Source organism: Tauraco erythrolophus, chromosome 1, assembly GCF_009769465.1.
Source record: "Tauraco erythrolophus isolate bTauEry1 chromosome 1, bTauEry1.pri, whole genome shotgun sequence".
In the NCBI taxonomy this organism is placed as follows: Eukaryota; Metazoa; Chordata; class Aves; order Musophagiformes; family Musophagidae; genus Tauraco; species Tauraco erythrolophus.
In genome coordinates this window covers 33,190,531-33,216,195 of record NC_141465.1, presented here as the reverse complement: position 1 = coordinate 33,216,195, position 25,665 = coordinate 33,190,531, and the positions used below count along the sequence as shown (strand labels likewise).

Here is a 25,665-nt window from a genome sequence, read left to right as displayed (position 1 = left end):
TGGACATTTCCACGTTGTTCAAATAGGACCTTGAAGTTAGGAGAAGGTGTTTGAAGTTGCACATCTCCTATATTTGCCCAGACATACTTATATGTTAGTAAAAATCATTATATGGTCAGGGAAGGGAGATTCTGTTTGTGAAAGATATTCATCAATCTGTGAGGTGAATTAGAAGTGGATTAGTAAAACAACCATGGTTTCTACATAATTGTTCACATTAAAGAGTTGTATCTTCTGTTTGTAGGAGCTTTTATACAATGACAGAACAGTACTGCTCACACATCAGTCCTCAGCCTCTACTTATCACAGAATCATAGAATGGTTTGGGGCGGGAGAGACCTTTAAAGATCATCTAGTCCAAGCTCTCCATGAGCTCTTAGTGCTTCTGAAAATCTAGCTCTTGTATGTTATGAGAATGACCTCTTTCCAGTGTCATATATGCTTGTAACACTGGTTTGTCTACACAAATTCCACAATGAAATTTGCTATTGCCACGTAGCAATGATCTACAGCCTTTAAGCTGCAACGGAAAAATGGTTTATGGTAGCACAAAAAAAAAGTGTGAAAAGCAGGTAGGTTTTATACAGCAAATCCTGCTATCAGGTAACACATGACGACATGCATTATCAGGTAACTCCAGTCTGCCTCTTCTTCATGACCCTGCAACTGCTGTAGCAGAAACCACACATACAATACAGTTACCTTGTTAAGCCTGTTTTCTTTATAAGAAATGAAGTTTATGTAAACATACAGTATGTGTGTACAAAATACAGAGATTCCGTTTGAATCTGTAGGGAAATACAACCAAGTTTTGACAAAAAGGTAGTGGTCAAATAATTACAAGATCTATGAATATAAGTAGCTGGATAGAAGAAAAATTAAAACTAACATCAATAGTACAGGCAGCATGATGTTCAGCTGTCTAAAAATTAACCATTATTACACACTAGAAAGCCTTTCCAGGAGCAAGGCCGTTGCAAATCCTCCCCATGAAAAAAGTTTCAAAATCTATGTGAAGCCACCAGTGCAACTAGCTATTTATCTATATGAAATAAGGTCTGACTAGTTCAGTGGCTCACAGAAGTATTTGTTTTTCAAGGTGGCATGTCTGCACGTGTTTTTGTTCAGGAGCAAGAAATCCTCATGATATTAACCAGCAATAACTCAACAGTGGAAAAGATCTATCATTGACTGGGCAGCACGAGCCTGACATATGGCGGAAACAGCAAAAAGTGCCTTTCCAGACAGGAATAAAAAGTGACACAGAAGTAAGTTGTTGGATATCTTTTTGCTTTTGCACATGGAACACACTTCACATGTGAGGATTGCTTGTATATTGCCCTTACACCTGTCACCCTCCATGGCCATTCTCTCCTCCTCCATCAGCTTTTTGTGCCTCTGCCCTCGTCTTTTTCACTTCTTTTTAATGGGCTGGAAGACAAATAACATAGCAGTGCAACCTTTTAAAACAGGTTAAGACAGAAAGATGGTATTTTTATAACGACACACATAATTAACTCATTTTTGACTTATGTGTTAGGCATGCAAACGTTTCTCCCTTTTTTTTTGCCAGCTCCCACTCAGAGCGGTAGGTGCTAACACTGGTGGTGGCAGCAGCAGCTCCTGGATGGCAAAATACTTCATGTACCTGTAGCAATCTGTGTATCACAACTTGGGAACTCATGGCAAGACAATCAAAAGCTGGCTAGAGTGTATACAGAGCAGATGGTCCACATGCCTTCCAGATCCCTCTCATTACCTCTTCAAAGAGCTTTTTCAACAGAAATGGTGCATAAGACGTTCTTGGAAAGTTTGAGGCTGCATGCAGTATTTCAGATTTATAATTTGACATCTCCAACAGAGAAAGGCTATCACAGTATGGGCTTACTTTCCTTAGTCAATTATAAAATGCAATTCGTAAGAAAGCAAACCCTGTCTGCTTAGAAGGAAGCTTGTAGAAACAACAGAAACAATGTATTCAGTGACAACGTACGTTTGCTATACAGATTCACACAAGACTTGTTTTTAAGAAGAAAACCGTGTTTCCTTTCCCCTTCCTGCGCCTGGTAGTTTTTTTTTTCCCGAGCCCCGGGAGAAGGAATCCTGTCGGAAGAGTGACATCCAGTGGTCGCTCTCCACTTTGTGTTTACACAGAAGTCTCACACTTCGTGCTTCTGCAGCCTGGGCATTTCCAACCCTCCACTGAACTTACGAAAAAACGGGACATGGTTTAAGGTAACAAACGAACCGTTTTTCTGACATGGAAAAAGGATTACACATACATACAGACACATATATAAGAAAGTATGCAGAATTGGGACATAAATATGATCTTTTAAAAGATCTAGTATCAAGACATAAGTAAGTACATGTAAGACACGCAAGAAAACCCATCTGAAAAGGGAAAGCGTTGCTTGCCTGTAACTTGAACTCTCTGAGATATACAGTCCACACAGATATTTACACTATCAGACAATGCAGAAGACTTTATCTGTGCAGTAGCCATAGTGGATGTGTTCACTCCCCACCTTTCATTGTGCTTCATGCACCTACACAAAATCCATGTGATTCTGAGGAAGATGAGAAGAAACAGCACATGAAGACCACATATCTCAGCAAACTCCCATCACTGGTAACTAAGTTCTCCATCTTCAGTGTTAAAGTACTTGCTCAGTCAAACTACGACAGACTTCAAATGGCAGCATTCACAGAACAGGTGAGGTTGGACAGGACCTCTGGAGGTTACCTGGTCCAACCCCCCGATGAAGCAGTCCCCTCTGTCAGTCTAGAGCCTGGGTCCTATCTTTTTAGCGGATTGGCCTGACGGACATAGATGTACACTGGTATCAAATGTGTTGGTAAGTGCAGTGCTTGGACACCTTGAATGAAGAGTTCCATGGTTCCCTGAGTTTAACAGTAATTTGCTCTCCCTTTCAGAAGATACTTCTATGAGTTCAGCTCCCTCTTCATACTGTCGCAAGGTTGAAAGATGTAGATACAGCATTTTTCCATAATGCTATCTCATCAAGACAGTACAAGCAGGATAACAGTCCTTACAGTGGGTAAGATCCTTATAGAAGGCACTGAGCAAAATGTGACTTAAGAAGACACCTGCACCATGTTCACAGCTGGAATATGAACTCAGGGTCCATTTGAAGTACAAACAATTCAGCTGGCCGATTAAAAATAACATTTAAGTCAAAGCTGGACTAAAGAGTACCCTTGAAAGAATTATGTCTATGCAATACATCACCTATGAAGCAGCCAACAAAGAATTGAAACAGCACTGGGCACATTCAGTCTTAGAGCAGTCTAGTGCATGACTGAGAACCAAAAATGAACCCACTTGCTATAAGCAGTGTGAGAATAGTTTTCAATGTCTTAAGTATGAATGTTATGTGGGAGAGTGAAACAGGGATCAGAAAAATCAGGAAACTACAGTTGACTGTCACAGTGTTAAAGGTAGTAATTTATTATACAGATGATGGCATCCATTTATAGAAAAAGGTTAGAAACCTAGCGCCGTACAAATTTGATGAAGTAGCGTGTAAGTAAGAATAAACAGAGAAGATAAGTAGGAAATCACAGTGGCAAGGGACAACTAGAACTAAAGGGAAAACATTCCTATTAGGGGAGACAAAATATCAGGTAGAGCATTCTGACAGCGACCACGATGAAAACAGTCTCCAAATAGCAGCAGTGAAAGCCACATTAAGTTTACAGCCTCGATTAGACTGTAAAGGCAGAGAGAAAATAAGCTGAGTAACCATAAAATAAAAAATGTGGATGTCACCTGAATGGTTATGGTATGAAATAAAGATGAATACTCTGGTAATTAACTGCATCTGAAGACTACGGAGACCAGGTATGTCAATAACACTAAATATACCTAACCTACTAATTTTCAACAAAAAGAGCAGTTTACATTGAAATGCACTGTGTAAAAAAATAAAAAAAATAAAAATATCTATCATAAAATAGCAAATCCAGCAATGCATGTTAGTTACAAATACCTGCTTTAGCTATCAATTCAGATATCTCTATAAACTTTAATTTAGATAGCTCTATAAAGTTTTTGGGAAAAAACAGTTTTAGATGTGGCTTTGCATGATAATTAAGTCTTTACAGTCCTCACTAGAAGAAAATCCAGATTTGGGTAAGTCTAATGAAGCTCCATGTTCATCTCAGTAGCTGAAAGCAAAGACAGAGTTAGTTTCCTGCAACTCTTTGCTTATTAATTTCTGTTGAAACTTAATCATAGGCAAGGTACTTCATTTGCCTGAAATACTGACATAGGTATTTGTTAATATTTCCTCCCTATGAGATCTTTATGAATCATTTCTGAAACATTTGTATTTCTGCTTTTCTAAAGTATTAGTCCACTTTCTTAGAAACTGACAGAAAATAAACACTAAGTAAATTACACACCCTAAAACCAAACAAATCCAGGGAAGAATGAAGGTCAAAGAGCTTTAATATGAATTGCAGCTTTCCCCTCGTGTGTATTGTGGAACTTCAAACGATAGGAGTAGGCTAAATCATACGAGAAAATTCTGTTTAGAACTTCTACACGCTATCACCAGCTAGAACGGCTATTCGCATTTTAAGTATTCTCTTACTTTTTAAAATCAAATCCATGATGTTAAACGAAATGAAGTGGACAAGCTCAGAATACTGCGGCTGAGCATTCTACTTCTGGTGGCTATGTCTGCACACCATAGCAAACCAAGTGTAGTTATTTTCAAATATTTTGGTCTCCTTGTTTTCAATTTGCAGGTCTTAGTTCAACTACTAAATGCTAAATGCTTAGTGCAAGTATTAAATGCTCAAAAAAAAAAGAACTTTTAGAAATTTAATATACACTGGATTTATATTGTATTTTATTGGTTAAGGAAGTTAAGATTTGGAAAAAGGGAGGAAACTTCTAATGTATACACTCAAATCCTGCTGCCTCAGGAAAATCTCATGTCTTCATTTTTTTTTAAATACAGGAACTAAACAATTAAGAACTTTCTTCTGCTGTTTAATGCTTATAACAGGTCTTCAGAGGGTTTTTTCCTTTTGCTTTCTTGTTTCCTGCAGTTACAAGTTCTGATTTATGTTTCAATCATATTAGTCATATTGTATGCTACTGCATTCAGAGCATGTGAGCATCACTTTCCATTCCACATATACAGGACAGTATGAATTGTTATGCACATTGCTAAACATATGAGCCAAGATGCACAAATGAAATGTTTGGGTTTTTTTCTGGTCTTAAACCACATCAAATAATTATGAATGCACTTAAGTCCTTAGAAATTCTATTCTTTTGCCAGACAGGTTATTGGAAGACATAATACTTTATAAACATCAACTTCGGGAGTTTGACGGAGACTCTTAGGAGGTCACTGTACGGCCTTTCAATATCCAGATTTCCCTGATTTCCTTAAGCTGTGGCATTTCTTGAAGAGTACTGTCTTCAAGAAGTAGAAAAGCATTTAGAAGTCACTTCCCAACTATTTCCTCTTCTGCAAAGCTACATTCCTGATCTACTGTCAGCTTCTTTCTTCACAGCACTACGTCAAATATGCATACGGTACTTTAATCAGGAATTGAGGATTTAACATTTGCAAAAAGAAACACACTCTCAGATGCAGCTGCATCGCCTTCAGACTGAGAGAGCCTACTAAAAGCTTCGCCTTTATTTGTTTGAATTGCAGCTGATTTGGTCTTCGGCAGATGTAGGAGGAGACACTTCCTCAGTTCTAGGACGTTTCGATGCTGGGGGATTTTGAAGACTGTCATCAGATGGTAATGGCCTCTCTGAAACAGGCAGACAGGAAAGGCATTTAAAATAAGTAAATCCAGATTAAGAAAGTAAATTAGTTTGCTGAATTCACAAACAATTCAGCACTCAACAGAAAAAATAACCCTGGTTTGAAAGAGTTCAGCATCTGAAACAATGATGTGCTGAAAGTACAAGGGTCTTTAAAACCCACCTGTATGACCTGGAGGACATTAGAACCAAGTGAATTTACTCTTCTTGGTTCCAGTGTCAGCTAATATGCCCATTACCATAAAAACCGTAGTGACATATTATCACACAAGCAGAAGCCCAAGAGCAACTGCAGTGAGAACACATTATATATTGGCAAAAGCACCTTTCAAACGCACCAAGTCAATCAAGAAGCTTTAGAATCCACAACTAGGTTTAGGATTGTGCTTGTGTTGCAAGCTTATAGCTTGTTACAGAAGTCTACAGTGGAAAGAACTGATTGTCAAAAGACTTTGCTGGATATTAATAGCTACAAAAGCTTACCATGTTCCTCTTCTGAGGAAGGAGGTATAGGAACTGTATCTGGATATGCAGAGGTTGGTGTGTCTGACTTTGGTGGAATCAAGTTTACTCTCCTTTAAAAGAGCAGAAACAGTTTAATTGCTTTAAAGTCATCATTTCCACAAATATTTGATTTAAAGATTTACTTCAGGTAGAATTAGTCAAATTTAAATGTAGTTTAGATATATTTTACTATGCACTTTTTCTTCTTGTTATATGTGGAATACAGCATTTTTTAGAAGTACTTCAAATACCACCAGGGACCTTTTCTGCTAGAAAGTACCTTTAAATATGTTGTATGTTTCACAATGCTTGATATTCACCTTCAGAGCACAGTGTCTTGGTCAAACGTTTTAAAATTACGACTGGCTGAAAAGGCAAGGACTTTAACCTGTTCCTTGGCACCTGATAAGGCTTTCAGTTCCATTGGAAGAGCTTACTGTTTTCTAGCCCTGTCCATGTTGATGCTTTAAATTCATAAAACTCTAGAGAATTCTTTTGCCCACTGAGGTCCTCTAACAATCACTGTAAATCTATTTTCTTCTGCTAAATCTCTTCTGGATGGCACTTAAAAATTAAGCACAAAAGCAGCAGAGGACTGAACCATTAAAAAAGTCTTACAAGTAGCACCATGCATGCTCCTACAAGATGACCCCCCTGGCATAATCAGTTGATATGATTAAATATATTTTCTCTCTCTCTCTCTCAAAAATAAAAAGATTAATTAGCTTCATCAGTCACTCCACCCTCCAGGCAGAAGTAACTTTCAACTACCTACAACCCTTTGACTTGTTAGTTCTAGTACAGATGAACACCGGTGTGTAGAAAGTCATCATCTCCAAGATTTTTCTTTGTGGTTGTTGACGAAATCCACTATCCTGCTTTCTCGTTCACCACTTCCTCTCTAGCCACCTACTAATTAAACCATTCCTATGAGAAGTTATAATAGCCTGCTTTAATTACAAGATAGCCTTGTTTTCCCACAAGTTCTAGATCTCTAATTGCACGCCGGTCTCCTTACTGTTGCACACCAGCCCAGGACATTATATTGCAGGCCATTTGACAACCAATACATGAATTACAGGCAATGTCTAAAAACCCTAGCTCTTCACCTTAGGAAATAACCTCAATCAATGCATTAAGTCTCACACCCATGACTGTGCACACTGAGAGTCTGTCTAGACTTGCACTCTTCTTAAAATATTTCTTGTCAGAAGGGTCTTTAAATAGTTCTCGTCAGCTGAAGGCTTCAGGTATCATTTTTGTACAGAAAACGGGACCTGAAGACAGACACTTGTTGCTGTAACATGGACAAGGTGTAACGGTCAGGTTAACTTTGCTACTGCCTCACATTTCAGACGGAAATATAAAAGCTGTATGTTCAGGATTCAGGAGACATTTTGACCTTTCAGCTGCAGTACAACTGGAACAAAAAGTTTCATGTCAAGACAGCTACCACCAAGACACAGGGCTGGGAATTTATGTCTAAACCCCAATCCTTTAAATGTAGCACAAACACAGCTTGTCTTGGCCTTCATATTTATGACTGGAAACGGCAATATAAATCTCACCTTGGCGTCTTGCTCCATGCTTGTAAAGTGTTGAGAGTAATCCTCCTGGGCTGGTTTACTTTAGTGCTCTGGCTGGCTGGCTGGCTGATTTTCCTCTCGTCTGAGGATGATACTGGAACATGTTTTATGCCAACAGGTGTGGAAGGCAAGTCCTTACCGGCAGCTGTGGGTGTTCTAGGTTGCAGGGTGGGAGTGCTGGGATCCGTGACCCTGCTGGGAGGAGTCCCCTCTGTCAGCCTAGAGCCTGGGGAAACAACTTTATGCGACTGGCTCTTTTTCACTTTTTTCTCTGTTGCACCAGAAGTCCTGACACTTATCTGTGGCTTCTCCTTCAGTGGTATTCCCAGTTCATCCTTCTCAAAGGTAACAAATGAACAGTATCCATCCGTGGAAGAAATAGCAAGAAAGGCTCCATCGCTGGACCTATTTGTGATTTTTGTTTTTTTTCATTAAGAGGAAAAGGTCAGAACTTTTCTTCAACCCTCCCCCCTCCACCTATAATACAAGCTGTACCTGTCGTTTCCTCCTCCCTTCCCCAAGTACACTTATACATTTAAATAAAACTGCAGTCAAGTGAAAGACATACAATTCAAATGAACAAAAGATCTTCAATTCTGGCCTTCGCATCTGATTTAATCTCTCTGGTGTCATCTGTGATCACCTGCAATATGCTGCTGTCAGTACCTGCATGTGAGCTGGCACAAAGTATGGTTCAATTGCAGGTACACAAATCTTCAGCGACAGTTTCTGAAATATTGCTGAACTCTCCTCATTCAGACCAGCAGAGCAGTTCAAGCTCTTTGGCTGTGCTCCTTGTGCTAACAGAGGCAACGCTCAGAATCACCGAGATGCTCACCTGAATGGGTCCTTTGTGCTCATTTCACCAAGTAATGTCTATCACTGATTAAAACCACTTGATTTTCTACTCTCTTCCACTCCCCTCCTCCTGGCACACGATGGTTTTTACAGTGTCTGAGCATCAATTATAACTTCTGAAAAAGAGGTCTTCATGTGGTCCTCAGCTTAGGTCTACTAGCTAGAAAGGTATGAGAGAAAAAGCCTTGCCCAGCAGAGGGGTGGTGTATCCTGATGTCAAGATGTGAGTTCAAGCTGCAGCTCTACTTCTGACTCCCCACATCAAGTCAGATAAATCACTTAGTCCCATACATGAAGAACCACTAAGCAAAACTGTGCAGATGAAGTAGAATTTGGCCAGGATACAGACACCTGAACTCAGAGAGATGACTTCCAAAACCTCTAAAACTTCATTATTACTAGTTACACTGTTAGAACAATGAGTACTTTTCATGGGCACCCAGTACCCATTTATTAGCTTTCATAAAAACGTCCATCTGGTTGTCCTCAGGGTGCTTCCACTTTGTTTCCCAACTGATAAAAGTACCATAATTCTCCAGTCTACAGGAAAAAAATGAAGTGGCTTCCTGTTCAGACACTGCGATGACAGTGACCACGTGTGTCATAAACGAAACAAAACCAAAGCAAGACACAAGACATGCAGAACCTCAATATGTAAAAAGGACATTTCCATCCCAACAAATCTTAACAATATAACAATTACCTACCACGAAATGTCACTCAGGGTGTGATAATGTATGTTAGAAACATAACCAAAGGGGAAGGACTGTTCAGTATCATAAAAAAGCACAGAATCTTCTGAAGCAACAGCAAACACCAATCGATAGGGCAGATTAAATAGAGCAGGAGCTGATTTCTGACTGATTTCATCTAGAACACAAAGAAATGAACACACTGAGAATTCTCTCTTGTATTTATTGCAAGGTAGTAACTGCCTAGCTTAGTCATAAATCTCAATAAAGATTTAATTATTAATCAGTATCAAGATACTGGCTGAGAAGACAGCACTTCTATAAAATGTAAAGTTTGATGTCCAGCACTAACATTTCTGTTGCCTGAAGTTTGCCTTCTATTGTCTTCACTTAAGACAGAGAAATTGGCAGAAGCTTTGTCTATCTGGGTCACTATTATTTTGTTTTGTAAAGTTTGTCATATTTTTTCCTACTGAAAATTTTCAGCATATTTATATGCACTTTAGTATAAAAGTCCAAACAAACGCACCTTAGGATATAGTGTAAATCAAGGTCACAATAAATTTCTGTATATTTATATATAGAGTTAAATTCTGTATGACTCAATCAAAACAATGGATTTAGCTCTATTTGTGTTATCGTGGGTTCAGCTCGGAGCTAGTCTTTTCAATGCAACGTGACCTCTTTGTACGGCCAAATTATTTCAACTTCCACTGGAACCTGAGTGACAGATGGCTGCCCTCAGAAATTCCTAGTATATAGTGATCTCATGCAGTTCTATGATTATGGAAGCTATGGACTAAAAACAGACAGGCCATTTAACATTAACATAACGTAAGGTACTCACATCTATAGATTTCTAGACTACCATAGATTTTCAATTTCTGGGCACATGTTGCAGAAGCTAAACATTCCATTTAGAGGAGCTACAGAGACCAACAGCAGACACTCATCTCCTTACTTTGCAACACACCATTACAATGGATTTAAAGATTATGATGAAAATACATAACACAACAACAGGTAATCTCTAAATCCTGTAAGAAATACTACAAAGTGACCCTCTAAAGAAAAGAGTAAAGGTCTGCCTTTTCACCAGAGTAAGACCGGTCTTGTTAAAATATAACACTCCTGAACCCACTGGGCTCACAATCAGGCTGGATTTCAATCTCCAGGTAAGTCCTCATGCAACTTCACACAAACCTTTCCCCAAATCAGAACTCCTGTTCTGGCCAGTAATACCAGCACTGCTTCAGGTCTGGCTTCCTTGAATAAACATCAATGGTTGTTGCTAACTACACCAACTCTCTGGTGCTTCTGTGATGTGGGTAGCTGAGACTAACAGAAAATATTTCACTGGGTCGCTCCTTTAGTGCTAAGCCAAGTTATTTACTTTTACTCACACAAAATGGTTAAAAGTTAAAGAAAAATATTAAATAGTGTTTCTGTAGCTTAAGAGGCCAAGTAAGAACGTTTATCCACTGTATCAAAGCTGCTCACAAGGGACTTAAGGTGAATTCAGGGTCTCAGAATCAGGAAACAGCTTCTCAGATGTGGTACAACACTATCTTAACGGAATGTTAAAAGGCCAGGGCATAAAATAGTAAACAGCCACATTCACCTTTTCACATATTTGCTGTAAAATCATACTCCCTGAAGGATTTACAATACCTTTATTAAATGCTCGTCTCAACTCAAAGTAGACTGGGCAGCAGCGAACAGCAAGAGTTGCCTTTCCAGGGCATGGCAGGTGACCCATGGGCCTTTTATAAAGAATCAGTATTTCAGAAAACAGCATTTTTTTTTTTTTTTTTTTTTTTTAATAAAAAGATATTTTGATCTTATTAAACTCTACCTTTTAAGATTGTTTCTGGAGAAAACATACGTGGTGTTTGTTACATTTTCTCCTGATTCAACACAGCCAGCTGCAAAAATAAAGGTTAAAACATTACTCATCAACTCAAAAAGGTACTGAGTACACACGTTATGTCCATAAACATTCTATTTCTCAGGAATTAGGCTTGTCAGTTGGGCAAGAGCTGTGCAAGCTGAACACAACTTAAAAAGGCATCCCAAATATTTATTTAGTGCTGTTTTTGTTTCCCTTATATACTTCCCTCTGAAAGCTTCTTTTTGATGTTGCCAGACATCTATAAAAGCAGTGCTTATATGGGCAAACTGATCCCCTCCTTGCAATGTTATTTTTACTATAACTGCACAACGTTCTTAAGAAGGGATACAAACAAAGAGAGACCAGTCAAAAGAAACCACTCATTATTCTTAATTTCTATTTTAACAGAGCTGTATTGTTGCAATTTACATGTTTCAGTTCAGAAAAATGGCATAAATCTAATTTTTATCACAGGAGAAAGCTGATGTTCCAAACTGCTAACAGAAGAGTATTGTGAAGTCTCTATTTTTGTTAATGGAAAGAACAAGGAATTGCATAATTAAGATAAATACTCATCCCCTAGCAGTTCGAAAGCAATCTTGATGCACACTCAAACTAGAGCATAACAGATACAACGCAAGTGATAGTACATGTTCTCACATACCTGGAGTAAGTAAATAGGAGCCATCAGGAGTAAAACTGAGCCTGCGGAAAAATGACTTCATGCTGTCATCATGAAACATCCGATAGCTCCTAGCCTGTCACATTGAAAATATGATTGTGTGAAGCGTCGTGAAAGTGTCAGCTAGAACTCAAGTGAGAAAAACCATCCAGTTGTACAATCCAACCTGATGGAACTTTTAAAATAAAAGATATTTTAAAAACCATGCTCCTTCAAACTCACTTTCTGCTGTGCTATAAATTCTTCACAGCTAAGAAAAATAGTCCTTGATCCCTCTTCAGCTACTAATCAAAACAGTCCAAGAGCAGTCACATTAGACCAGTAATCAAAAAAATAGTAATAACCTGGAGGACAACATTATTTAACAGTCAATGTAAAAGCCTGTTCCTTAGGCATTTAATTTTAACTCTAGTATTAGAGGTTTAAAGAGAACTTCCATAACGGCAAAACGCCCTCTCTCTCAGGCCTGTTCTTTAGTCTCTATAAAACTGTTACAAATGTTTTCATAAAAAAAGAAAAGGAATAGAAGGCATTAAAAAGGTTATAGCCAGCTTGGAGGTGTTACTTTACTATCTCTTAGAACTGTTTGGGGGAAAAAAAGCTCTTTGTTTTCCCTCTTAGGGTCAGAGAAAATTTCCTAAGTTTTTACTGATTCATATTTTTCCTAAAAATCAGGCCACCTCTTTGAAAAGTTCAGGCTGCTGACTTTAAAATATTACTGCTATGTCATACCCATTAATAAACTTACAGACATGTTTTAAGTTTTTCCTATTAAGAATTCACTATGCATACTACTTTTTCCACACTATTTTTAAACATTTACAACCAAAGACATCGTGTTACTACTTTAATCAGCTGAACTTGCAAATGTTCTTTCTTAGTAATTTCTGTAATGTTTGAGGAAAACTGAAGTGGTGCCTATTTACAAAGTGCAAAGGCGAGTCAGAGACAAAAATACCTGATATACGGATTACCTGAATGGAAAATATTTGCACCTTTGGTTTCATAGAATAGAACAACTCATAAAATAGCACCCAGCGCATTCTCCAGAACCATTAGTAGCAGAAAAATGTACCTCTCCTTCAGCTCCTGATCCAGATGGCATCTTGGTAACATTGAATGCTACACGCCTGGTTTGCGTGTTGTATACCCGCAGGATCCTACACGGTGGAGAGCACAGTTAGCTACCAACAGCTTCCTTTCACCCCAAGTTTCACACACCGTTACAGCGCCTCACTTCTCAGTCAGGACTGCTAAATATAAACGACAATCACACATTAATTGTAACTCTGTTCATGAGACACTGCTGGGCGGACATGTTTTGATGGCCAAATAACCAATGAATTACTGACAATTATTTGACTCAATCAGGTTTGTGAAGTACCAGCATATGCATTCGTGGAGGAACGAGGGAATTAGTGGACGGTAAAAGGCTATGCCATCTCCACCTGTGCTGGAGTAGTCATTATGTTCCTGTGGAGCAGGAACTCACCTTAAAGAATTAGCTACACCTCTATGCTTCAGTTTCCTTTGGAATAAAAGAAAACTGGAGTACGTTTCTGTACTTGTACGTTGGAACTCCACTGACTTCATTTCACTAAAACAACAGGTAGCAGAAGCAAAACCAACTGCTCATCCCACCACCCCCTCCTTTATGCCAGCTCTGACCTTCACCGAGTTATGTTGGCTTGTTAGGCTGGCAGAAAAATCAACGCAAAACCAGACAGCTTTCTGCTGATTTGATGTGCTGAAACAGCTCCACAAACAGCTCTGGACAGAGACAGGAAGACGACATAGAAGGCAAAGCTGTGGCAGACAGTTTGAGATAGCTGTGTAACTACTGGCTCTCGATGTCACACAGCTAAGCTGTCTGCCAAAAGGAAGAGAGGTCTCACCACCTTGGGCTGGCGAGAGCCCAGTGCAACTGGCCCAGCTCCTGTTAGACCCTCGCTGAGCTGAAGCTCTTCACTAACCTTGCAGAACAGTGTCTGAAATCTGAGAGGGTAGGAGATTTCCCCTTTTCAGATTAGTTCACGCCCTTGCTTGTGACTTCAAGAAAAACTTGTGCATCATTCTATTACTTGTGTTTCACTGCTGTTCATTTAATAAAGGCACACAAATCTCACATAACTGATTATCAGAAGACAGAGGCTCATAACGACCTAGCTGCCATTAACTTAGCAGTTTTTTTATCCTATTGCAAATCTTAAATCAAAACTACTTTTCCACTATTACAGCAATTTTCTTTGCTGCAGGTGCCAGACGACATACATTTATTAGCCAGCTGCGAACCCCTTCAGAGCAGCACACATGCCCTGAACAGTTTAAGCTCAACTCAAAGTTCTGACAAGGGCCAAGTTTATGAAGTGCGTGTTTTGCCTTCCCAATGACATCACTTACAAAACTGTTGGCAATGGAGGGAGCAAGAGGGCAGAAGAAAGATATCAGTGGAAAAATATTTTAACTGATTTTACCTGTTTATATCTTTCTGTAAAACGACAAGGATTAATTTATTAGTTCATTAACAACCAGAGAATGCAGCACTCTCTTAAGATATATTTGGTGTCTCTAATGACCAATACCACGAAAACTTATTTCCTGAATAAAAATTTCTAGGTAAGTTTACGTAAGCTTATTTGCTGCTTATAGAGGACACTCAGACTTCAGGAATCATTTACCACAAGCAAAAGATTGGCTAAAGTATCATTTTAATTTCACATCAACCCTCTTACAGAAAAATCTGAATAAAAGTAAAAGAAAAGTCACATTTATCCCATACACTTGCTTTTAATTCGTCGTCAAGTAAGAAAGAACACTAAGACAAAACACTTAGACCAACAGCTCACCTATCACAACTCAGAGTTGCAAGGTACTGGCCTAGAGGATCCCAGGTTATTCCTTGGACATAACTCTTGTGTTCGTTTAGTATTGAAACCTTCTGTCCTGAAATTACAAACAGTTCCAGATTCTAAATTCAAATACGCTTTAAAACATTTCTTCATTTCAGAAATAAAACAAGACAAAATGTTTCAAAATCGTAAAATAAGCAGCTTGGCTTAGGCATTAAACATGCAAGATGAGCATATTTCAAAACCTTTATGCTTTAGAAATTTTTTTTCAGGCAAGTCTAACTGTTCAACAGCTAACCGAATTTGTCTGAATACCAAGCCAGAAATTCCAGAGTTACAACTTTCAGCTGGGGCTAGATAGCCAGGCTCTCCTATCTAGGGCTGTATGAACTCACCTACTCTGCTGAGCAGGCAGCGAAAAAAGTATACTACACACATGCTGGCTGATGCTTACACATGGGGAGCTTTCAGAAAAAAATTCTACAGCAGTGCTAACTCATCTTCTTCCACAACTTACTCTCTCATGAAGATCTCTCAAAGGCATCAGCTCTCTGACCCCACTGCTGTTCCACAGTTGAACATCTCAGATACAAAGCTTCGCAATGAGGTAAAGTTACAGACAATCTCATAGATTTCATAGATTTCTAGGTTGGAAAAGACCTTAGAGATCATCGAGTCCAACTGTCCCTAATCCCCATTAAACCATATCCCTAAGTAGATCATCCACCCTATTCTTAAACACATCCAGGGATGGGGACTCAACCACCTCCCTGGGCAGCCTATTCCAGTGGCTGACACCCTTTCAGAGAAGAAATACTTTTCTAACATCCAACCTGAATCTCCCCTGACTAAGCTTATATCCAGTTATTACTGGAAGCTACCCTTGGAACTCTTTCCTTCAGTGTACCTATAAATTCAATCACAAAGCCTGTGTTTTCCAGTAATGGCTTCTAACTTACTAGTTGTGTCTCTGTCTAGAGAAAAAAGGCCCTCCATGGCATTAATTGCATGCTAAAAGAAAGTGAGAATGGAAGACTTCACATGTAAGTAACGTATCAGCTTAAGAGGTCATACAGCTTTTTTTAGTAATAACTCTAATAGGTAAGTCCCTAATAGGTAAGTCCCTTTAAAGTTGTTACCAGCAGTCCAAGATGCAAGAGACTTTTGGTCACAAAACACGTACACATACTTATGCTCTGAGCACCCACACTCTTAACTGAACGTTCATGTATTTCTGGTGAAGACTTTTTGGAAAGGAGTAAATGTGACAGTTCGTATGGGAGAGACATTAAGCATCCAAACCAAGAACACGAAAAATGTCAGCAGCAGAACATTTGTATTTTCATGCATGCATGCACTGAAAACTTCACCTGGCTTCTACTTTATTTTACTTAATTAGACACTAAATATTAAAAATGTGAGATAAAAGGTTAACTTTCACTAAAGTTAAGTATTTCTACATTAAATTAAAAGTGAAAGTAATGATTATACTGCTAATAAAAAAAAATAAAAATCAAGCCATTGTGTAAAGCAACCTAACCTAGCTGAGTACTACCCGAACATCTATAGATGGGTCTTTCTTGGAGAATACAAGTGGGATGAGAATGAACAGCCTAAAAAAAGTGCTGCATCTTGTGAAACAGAGCCTGCATCCTATACTCACTTTCTGGTTTTGACCCAGGTAGTTAGTTACCTGACACCAGCCAAGTTTTAACTGTTTCTTGGGGCATGGGGTGGAGCAAGTAATATACAAGATGCTTGTGTAGGAGTTTGGGAGGAAAAAAAAATGGATGAAGTGTACTTCCTGAATACTACAAGGTGAAGAGATTACTTAAGTGTAAATTTTCCTGGCTTGAAGGTATCTTTATACGCTGGGCTATGTACCTCATGATCACAGAAGTCTAGGAACTAAGTGGACTGTTCTCTCACAAAAAAAGATGCTTTCAACTCTTTTGGTAAATATCAGGAGACACTCCCATCAGGACTGGAGCCACAAGTGATAAATGTAGCATTTACCTTTATTGACATCCCACATTATAGCTGTATTATCTACAGAAGCAGATGCCATGTAATTTCCATCTGAGGTCCAACAAATATCATACACGTCTTCTAAGTGGCCTCTAGAAGTCAGAACAGAAGAAACTAATTATTTATTTAAAAAATTAACAGCTACTTGTAAATATTTTTTTTGCATTTTTAGGTTAAAAAAAAAAAGAGGCAAATAAAGTATCACTGAAGTAACATGAAGAGCAATGACAGCTTTCAAAAGAAGTCCATATCCAGCAGGTGGTAGAACATTTTAAAAAAAAGCACGTTACTTCTAAGTCAAAATAGGCCTGCCTTTTCACCAGGGTCTTTTTTCACAGACAGTGAAAACCCTGCATTTGAAGTCATATATGAATTTGTACTTAGATATCTGCAAATGAACATTTCTAGGACTTGTACAAATGGAAAATAAAACACTACCCCAAAGTAATTAGGAAGTGTTGCTATTCAAAAAAACTTTCCTGCGTATTAATGAGTTTCATAAAATCAGAAAACAAAATATTTAAGCTACCTTAAAGTTTTAACAACTGTCCAGTTCTCCTTGTTGAGCTGAGCTTCATCTTCCTCCTGAAAAACTAATGGTTCTGATTCTTTGCTATCATTCAGCTTCCACAATAAAATAACAGCATCTGTAGAAGAAATAATACAAAGCTTCTTTCTTTCCCGCTCACTGTTTTTTTAATGCATTACATTTAGTTCAACATCACAATTATCTCACATAACACACATGAAAAGCAGTTCTTATTTTGCCGGGGGGAAGAGTAGGTGCTAGACTGCTTTAGCTTCCAGTGTGAGCTACTGATTTTAATCAATGTCTTTTTAATTATTATTTAATTATATAACAAAAAAGATGAAGATTTCCAGGTGTAAGATGGGAGTTAAGTGCTTGGCTTTCAATCTGCTTTTGATTAGAGCTGACTATGGTTCTGCACCTCAGGCTTTTGAAAAATCTTCCACTAAGACAGACAACACTTGTCTCTGTCTCACAGAACACACGTCTATCTAATGCTGTCCTTACTGTGACTGGCCCTCATGGCCCTGGAGAGACAAGCCTCAGTTTACAAATTCTGCCACAGCTCCCCAGTATGACACTGGGTAATCCATCCAACCTCCCCATCTGGGAAATGGAGATAGTCAGTACTTTATATTAGAAAACAGAGCCTCCCAGACACACAGCCAGTGAGAAGTTACTTAGGAACTGCATGACATGCGTTTACTAATTATAATCAGAGGGAATATGTGAGTCTAAAATTCGAAGTGTTAGAGGGGTATTCAAGTTCCTATGTTGGAATTTTTTTTTCCCTTCACTCATCAGATGCATAAACATAGCTTCTTTATATTAGCTTCACTACACATTGTTACTCACCATCTCCTCCAGATGCCAGGATCTCACCACTTGGAGAGAAGCGCACAACATTTACTGCTTTGGTGTGGCGGGCGAGGTTCGACAAGAATTCCACAATTGCTTTTCCATCTGGGCCTTTTTCCACTTTCCATATCTAGTTTCAAAAGCATTATAGACAGTTTTCAGGAACAAGATGTAACATACATGCATCACTTCAGTAATCCACAATTTACTCCTTGGGCAGTCATTCTGAATGTATCCAGATATTCTATGATTCCACGATTATCTGAAACTTTTAGAGCTAAAGCTGCAGTTGCATCATAAACTTTCCCTCTGTGAGCTACAGCTGCGTACTGGGTTTATGTGTCAAGGTTTTTGTAGTAGAGTGAAGCTTGCAGGGGTGGCTTCTGTGAGAAGACATCAGAAGTTGTCCCCATGTTGGACAGTCAGTTCAAGCCAGCTCCAAGACTGTCCTGCCACTGGCCAAAGATCAGTCCATCAGTGACATGGGTGGTGCTTCTGTGATAATGTATTTCAGAAAGAGTAAAAAACACTGCACAGCAGCTGTGAGAGAAGATTAAGAAAAATGCGAGAGAAACAGCCCTGCAGACACCAAGGTAAGTGAAGAAGGAGGGAAAGAAGCGCTCAAGGTACTGGAACAGAGATTCCCCTGCAGCCCATGGAGAAGATCATGGTGACACAGGTTGCCCCTCTGCAGCCTGTGGAGGTCCACGATGGAGCAGATATCCACCTGCAAACCGTGGAGGACTCCACGCTGGAGTATGTGGATGCGACCTGAATGAAGCTGCAGATTGTGGAGGACCCCATGCCAGATCAGGTGCATGTGCCCTGAAGGAAGCTGCAGCTTGTGGAGAGCCCACACTGGAACAGGCTTCTGGAAGGAGCCATGGCCTGTGAAGAGGACCCCATGCAGGAGCAGGTTTTCTGGCAGGAACTGTGATCTCATGGGGGACTCACGCTGGGAACAGTCCATCTCTGAAGGACTGTACCACATGGAAAGGAGTCACTCTGGAGCAGTTTGTGAAGAACTGCAGCCTGTGGGAAGGACCTATGTTGGAAAAGTTTGTGAAAGACTGTATCCCGTAGGAGGGACTCCGTGCTGAAATAGGGGAAAAGTGTAAGGAGGAAGGAACAGCAGAGATAACGTGATGAAATGACTGCAACCCCCATTTTCTGATCCACTGTGACACTGAAGGAGGGAGAGAAAACAGTCAGTAGTGAAGTTGAACTTGGGAAGAAGGGAGGGGTGGGGGGGAAGGTGGTTTTAGTTTTGTTCTTATTTATCAATATCCTGCTCTGTAATTAACTGGCAACAGATTAAATTAATTTCCCTAAGTTGAGTCTCTTTTGCCCGTGACAATAATTAGTTAAGTAATCTCCCTGTCCTTATCTTGACCCATGAGCAGTTCTATCATTTTTTCTCCCCATCCTGTTGATGAGGGGGAGTGACAGAGCAGCTTGGTGGGCACCTGGTGGCCAGCCAAGGTCAACCCAGCACAAGTTGTAATTATATTCCAGTATTTTTTTCATTCTGATGAAATAGATTACTGAGTATTTCCAATAAATCAAAAAAAGCAAACGACCAAACCCATGACATTCTCTCCTCATTCATTGACAACCTCTAGCTTCAAGGGGATTCGACAAGCCTAAAAATACAATGATTCAATAGTATGGAATTACAATATCTTGTTAACAAATCTATCAACCACAAATAATAACAGTTTGAGAAAAACCCTGATTACTACAGGAGAAAAAAAAAGTATTAGCTGTCTTTATAAGTCCGAACAAATTGAAAAGTTTTGTAGAATACCCTGAAGGTCAATGGATTTAGCAGTTTCAAACAGATGATATAAGCAAGAATTATAATAATTCCAGTTGTCCACTGATCATTAATGCAGTTGCATGACACGGACACTTTTCCAGCAAAGCTGGCTTAAGGAATTCCTGATCCTACTTGTTCTCGATTTTGCAGGGCATGATGCCGCCTCTCCTAGTGCTCTACTTATGAACCGGTTCAAACATGAGAGCAACATTGCTGTGTCCCTGTGTCATGGGACTAAGGCCACAGATAGCTAAATCCCGTTAGGCATTTCAAATAATCTGCTCTTGGATGCGATTCAGCTCAGAAAAAAAAAAAAAAAAACAACAAAAAAAAACAAACCCGCCAACACCCAGACTTTGGTAGGAATATACCGAACAACGAAGCAAGCAGCCTGAATAAAGACCTCTGCAATTTGGCCAGCTTTCTCTCCTTATGCAATAGTCCTCCAAAAGAAGATGTAGCATCAGTACCCTTCATGCCAAAGAACACCAAAAAAATTTATGTTCCTAAAACATATTTATAAATACAAATTAAATACATATTCAGTAACCTATACATACAGCCCAAATCCCTGAAATGCATACACTGTCAGGTAAGAAGTCAATTTGCCAACGACGAAGGGAAAAGTTTTGGCTGCAGTTACTGGAGTAAATCCCTAAGTTTTAATGACATTTATTGTCTCCAAAAGAAAGAGGCATTCTAATCATGTACATATCACAGCAGTTACTATTCATAACAATTTGCTAATAAATACATTAACAAATATTGGCATATTTCACAAAATATTGCATTGAGGATACCAAGGAATAAAACTGGATCCAATTCAGGCATTCCAAACTGGAATTATAGATCTGATCTTTGTAACTCAAATTCTCTGCTAAAACAAAGCATTTCACTATTCAGAAGAAAATGCAGCCATAAAACAAAAGAAAACCTTATTCTTTGTCTGCGCCTATTCCACATGTCATGACACCTTATGACAATATTTTTTATTGCTTCTTCAAATGTATCACATGATGGAAGCCTGACAGAACATGTGCAAGCCCAAAAGATAATTAAAACATAAAATTATTATGCAAAGACAGAAAAAAAAGATACACAGATACATATACACATACCAGAAACCTACATGAATTCTTCACATTACTCATTACCTCATTACTAAGGAGCACAGGGAGGGTCCCAGGTTGGAACCCTTCTTTACTGCAGGATGAGTCTGAGGAACTGTCTCAAATCAAGAGGTTAGCAGTAGAGTGTCAGTGTTTTTACAAGTGCTCTAAAGGTGACCCAAAAAACTCTGATTGCTATGCCTACCTTCCACACAGAGAAGCTGTTTGACAGGCTGGAGAGGTGGGCCTGTGAGAACCTCATGAAGTTCAACAAGGCCAAGTGCAAGGTTCGGCATGTGGGTCAGGGCAATCCCAAACACAAGTACAGGCTGGGTGGAGAATGGATTGAGAGCAGCCCTGAGGAAAAGGACTTGGGAGTGCTGGTGGATGAGAAGCTCAACATGAGCTGGCAATGTGCGCTGGCAGCCCAGAAAGCCAACCATATCCTGGACTGCATCAAAAGGAGCGTGGCCAGCAGGTCGAGGGAAGTGATTCTGCCCCTCTACTCTGCTCTCATGAGACCCCACCTGGAATACTGCGTTCAGCTCTGAAGTCCCCAACACAAGGAGGACACGGAGCTGCTGGAGCGAGTCCAGAGGAGGGCCACAAAGATGATCCGAGGTCTAGATCTCTGCTATGAAGACAGGCTGAGAGAGTTGGGGCTGTTCAGCCTGGAGAAGAGAAGGCTCCGGGGTGATCTTATTGCAGCTTTCCAGTACCTGAAGGGGGTCTACAAGAAAGCTGGAGAGGGGCTTTTTACAAGGGTGTGTAGTGATATGACAAGGGGCAATGGCTTTAAAGTGAAAGAGGGCAGGTTTAGATTAGATCTAAGGAAGAAATTCTTCACTTTGAGGGTGGTGAGGCACTGAAACAGGTTGACCAGAGAAGCTGTGGATGCCCCATCCCTGGAAGTGTTCAAGGCCAGGTTGGATGAGGCTTTGAGCAAACTGGTCCAGTGGAGGGTGTCCCTGCTCATGGCAGGGGGGTTGGAACTAGATGATTTTTGAGGTCCCTTCCAACCCAAACCATTCTATCATTCTATGATTCTGTGTTAAAAGAAAGATAAATAAAAAAATTGAGTCAATGTATTTCTCCGCAAAGGAAATTGTGCCTCATTTGTCCACCAACTCTATTTAAGGAGTTTTCTAACGTGCAGATAAAAAGAATGCGGTTCACTCAGTGCACTCAGTTTCCCAAAGCTTTCCAACTAGAGAAACCAAGAGATCACTGAATGATGGGGATAGGCCTCATGTGCATTAAGAATCTAGAAGACAGTAAACAGTGCTTGATTTTGCGAAGCTTTTGGGGCTTGTGCGATTCAACATTTCCTTAAGTGATGCTCGAAAGGATGACCAACTGATTGTTTAACGAAGTTTGCTACCACCAACATAAAACTACTTAGGAGAGTCGCATGTGAAGCTGAGTGAAAAGGGCTGTAGAAAGATCTCATACTGCTGAGTGACTACTTATAGCAGATAAAATTCAACTTTGATCAACATAAAGAAATTAAAACCCGTTGTTTCTCGCTAACCCACAAGACTGTGCCCTAAATGATCAGTTACTACTCGGGAATATCACCTAGTAGTCAATGCAGGTAATTATCTAAAAATAACTCTGTAGCAGTCAAGGACAGTATGCAAGGGGAACGGTCATTCTGTATAGAGCTGTACAAACTCACACTTTTTCCCTAAACCATCCACCACCAATGTCATGCACAGACCAATAATCTCCCACCTTGGATAACAAGCCGTTTCATGCTCTGCACATGCTACAAACCCAAAACATACAGGTCTGGAACTTACACGAACGGCCGTGTCCACACCTGCTGAGGCCAGTCGATTGATCTTCCCATCCGCTCCATGTTGGAAGTCTAAGCTGTAAACAGGCTCCTTGTTATGCCACGCTATTTCGCAAGTGATGACCTTCATGTTTGCTAAAGAAAACAGAACAAAGACTGGATACATTCTAGTTTCTTATGCCTAAGGCAATCAAAGCCAACACCGATTTGGCAAGCTTAGATTTGGCAGGTAGAGCCCGTAACAATTTCACCACGGAAACTGGCAGAAGGGGAGTTTAAGGAAGACCACTTTTAAACGCTATGATTTATTATGGCCCATCAGCCCTACTGCCTGGGCACGGCACAAGAAGGGTACTAAATCCACGTCTCTCGGCCGAATTAAACGCTGTGACAGCAGGGCAGGACAGGGTTACAACAAGCAGTAAATCCCGGGGGCAGGCACCCTTTCTCCCGTGCAGCGCCTGGAGCGCGCCCGCCTTCCCTCGGCTGCCCCGGCCCGGCTCCCGACGGGGGTGAGCATCCACCTCGCGCATCCACCCGGGATAACAACTACTCCTCTACCGTCAGCGAAGCACAGAGAAGCCAAAACGACGCCAAGGCACGAAGGCCCCGGCAGGAGGAAGGCAGAGCCGCCGCGGGCCGCAGCCGCCCCCCGGCCGGGCAGCCGCTCCCCGGGCGGCACCGTCAGCAGGGTCCGCTTCCTCGAAAACCGCCGCCCCCCGGCACCGGCGATGCCCGACGCGTGGAGGGGCTCAGCCACACACAGCCCAAGGCGGCGGATGGCGACAGCCCTTCCAGTACCGAGGCGAACTCCCCACCACTTCGTACCCCGGCTCCCCCCCCACACCGAACGCCCAGCTCAAAACCCGCCGCGGCTCCTCTGCCCGCAGCACAGCGCATCGCCGACGGCCCCGCCCGCCGCCACCGGCTGGAGCGGGGGGGGGGGGGGGGGCCCGCGCGCGGGGCGGGCGCGCCACAATTCCCTACCTGCCGCGCCGCGCGGCCCACTCCGGCCCGGCTCCACCGCGGGCGCGTTTCCCGCCGCGCCTGCGCGCAGCCCGCCGCCGGCTGAAGCACCGCCCAGCGGGGCGGCAGCGCCCCCTGCCGGAGGCGGGAGCGCCGGGCCGCTGCGGGAACCGGCGGGAGCCTCGGTGGTCCCGGGGCCGGGAGGCTCGTCCTGCCCCTTCCCGGCGGTTTCGGCTGGCGGTTTGCTGCAGGCGGAGGGCTGGGGCCGCTGCCCGCGCCGCCGTCGCGGTACTCGGCAGCCCTGCCCGCCCCCACCCCGGAGAAGCGGGGAGGGGCGGCTGGAAGAAGCTGTTGGGGGAATCCATGAACTCTGGAGCGTGGCCGTTCTGGCGAAGATTTGTGTCCGCGCTTTATTCTGCGTTTCGCCCTGCCCTAGCTTGCTGCCAATTAAAGAACCCACAAAAAGAAGTAAACTACAAAAAGCAAAGCTCTCCCACCCGCGAAAATAATAATAATAAAAAAATAAAAACCGTTGCTCTATTTGAGTTGCTTTTCCATTCAGACTGGTCAAAGGGCAACCAATCCCCCAAATTCCCCTTTCTTTAAAATGCAAATATTTCCCTTTGAAACAATAATCAAGAAGTTACATCCTTAGAAACTGGCATCCACTTTCTCTTCTTCCCATACCCCGTACAGCTCTGCTGCTCCTCACCTTCCTCCCAATACCGACAGGGAAAAGCAGCACCAGCCCCGTGGTTGCACTCTGAAGACCTCACCAGTTACTACAGACACTGCCTAACGCAACGGGTGAGAAAGGAGAAGAGAGCAAATGAGTATTTCTTGTACACAGTTCAATACATGCTTTCTTACAGAGGAAGAGGACTCTTCCTCTGTAAGAGAGTGATGACAATTTCCATGCAAGCATGACTAAAAGCCAGGACCAGAAGTCCTTATCCTCGATTTGAAATGTCAATGGCACAGCTGAAAGCACGGAATTACATGCACATATCAAACTCAGGAACTTCCTTGAAATTCAGCTAGCACATTCCCTGGATTATAACAGCACTGCCTTTTCCATAGCCAGAACGTTTCCACAGCAGGGGCAACCTTTTTCACAAACCCTTGCATGCTACTGTCTTACCAGTTCTGAAAAGCTCTGATGACCACATACTGGTCAGGGAGGAACGGTCTGCCTCAGTCACAAAAAAAGCTGCAAAAACATCTGAAAGAACTGGAGTCTCTCATGCTGGAGAACTGATTAACCAGCCTAAGGGTAAAATTTCCCACGCAGAGCTGAGCTGATCTGACCCAAGAGCTTACTGTCACCAGAAGAGGTAGGTGGTCCCACCTCCCTAGCTCTTACTTTTGCGTTCCTGTCGCTTCTGCCTTAGCTTCGCAAAGACCACAGCTCTCTAACAAGGCCTTGAAAACCAGTTTTGTCCCCAATTCTGTTACAGTAGCAGCCTTGTAATTCGGTAACAGGACTCCCCGCACAAACCCGACCCTCGGAAGAAGCAGAGCCAGCCAGCTGGCTTGGGGCACAGTTAGGATGCCTACCTGGTCTGAGGGAACGCCTGGTGTGCCCAAGTCTTCAGCTCAAAACCAGACCAAGCCAGCTTTCCCCCGAGACTGAATACTTAAAACAAGCCAGAAACATTAGCAGCTGTGCATAGTATTT

The 25,665-nt window shown here is 41.3% G+C and overlaps 1 protein-coding gene across 1 annotated transcript; it reads right to left on the bottom strand.

Moving 5' to 3' along the window:
* Positions 1-4,871: 4,871 nt before the first annotated feature.
* Positions 4,872-23,156, bottom strand: CHAF1B (chromatin assembly factor 1 subunit B). Its single transcript, XM_009979167.2, has 13 exons — positions 23,026-23,156; positions 18,293-18,425; positions 17,438-17,555; positions 16,897-17,000; positions 14,878-14,974; positions 13,107-13,191; positions 12,014-12,107; positions 11,314-11,383; positions 11,130-11,221; positions 9,474-9,636; positions 7,891-8,313; positions 6,302-6,393; positions 4,872-5,805 (listed from the first exon to the last, which is right to left on the bottom strand). The coding sequence occupies exons 1-13, from the start codon at positions 23,149-23,151 to the stop codon at positions 5,684-5,686; spliced, it is 1,719 nt and encodes a 572-aa protein (XP_009977469.1). The 5' UTR covers positions 23,152-23,156; the 3' UTR covers positions 4,872-5,683.
* Between the last annotated feature and the right edge of the window lie 2,509 nt (positions 23,157-25,665).

Excerpts from the sequence above, each read along its gene's own strand:
- CHAF1B (XM_009979167.2), bottom strand. The coding sequence starts at position 23,151 with ATGAAGGTCATCACTTGCGAAATAGCGTGGCATAACAAGGAGCCTGTT. Across the intron at positions 17,556-18,292 it reads CCTGGCATCTGGAGGAGATG|ATGCTGTTATTTTATTGTGG; the intron begins GTGAGTAACAAT and ends TTTCTTCTACAG. Across the intron at positions 8,314-9,473 it reads ACCCTGAGTGACATTTCGTG|GTCCAGCGATGGAGCCTTTC; the intron begins GTAGGTAATTGT and ends AATCACAAATAG.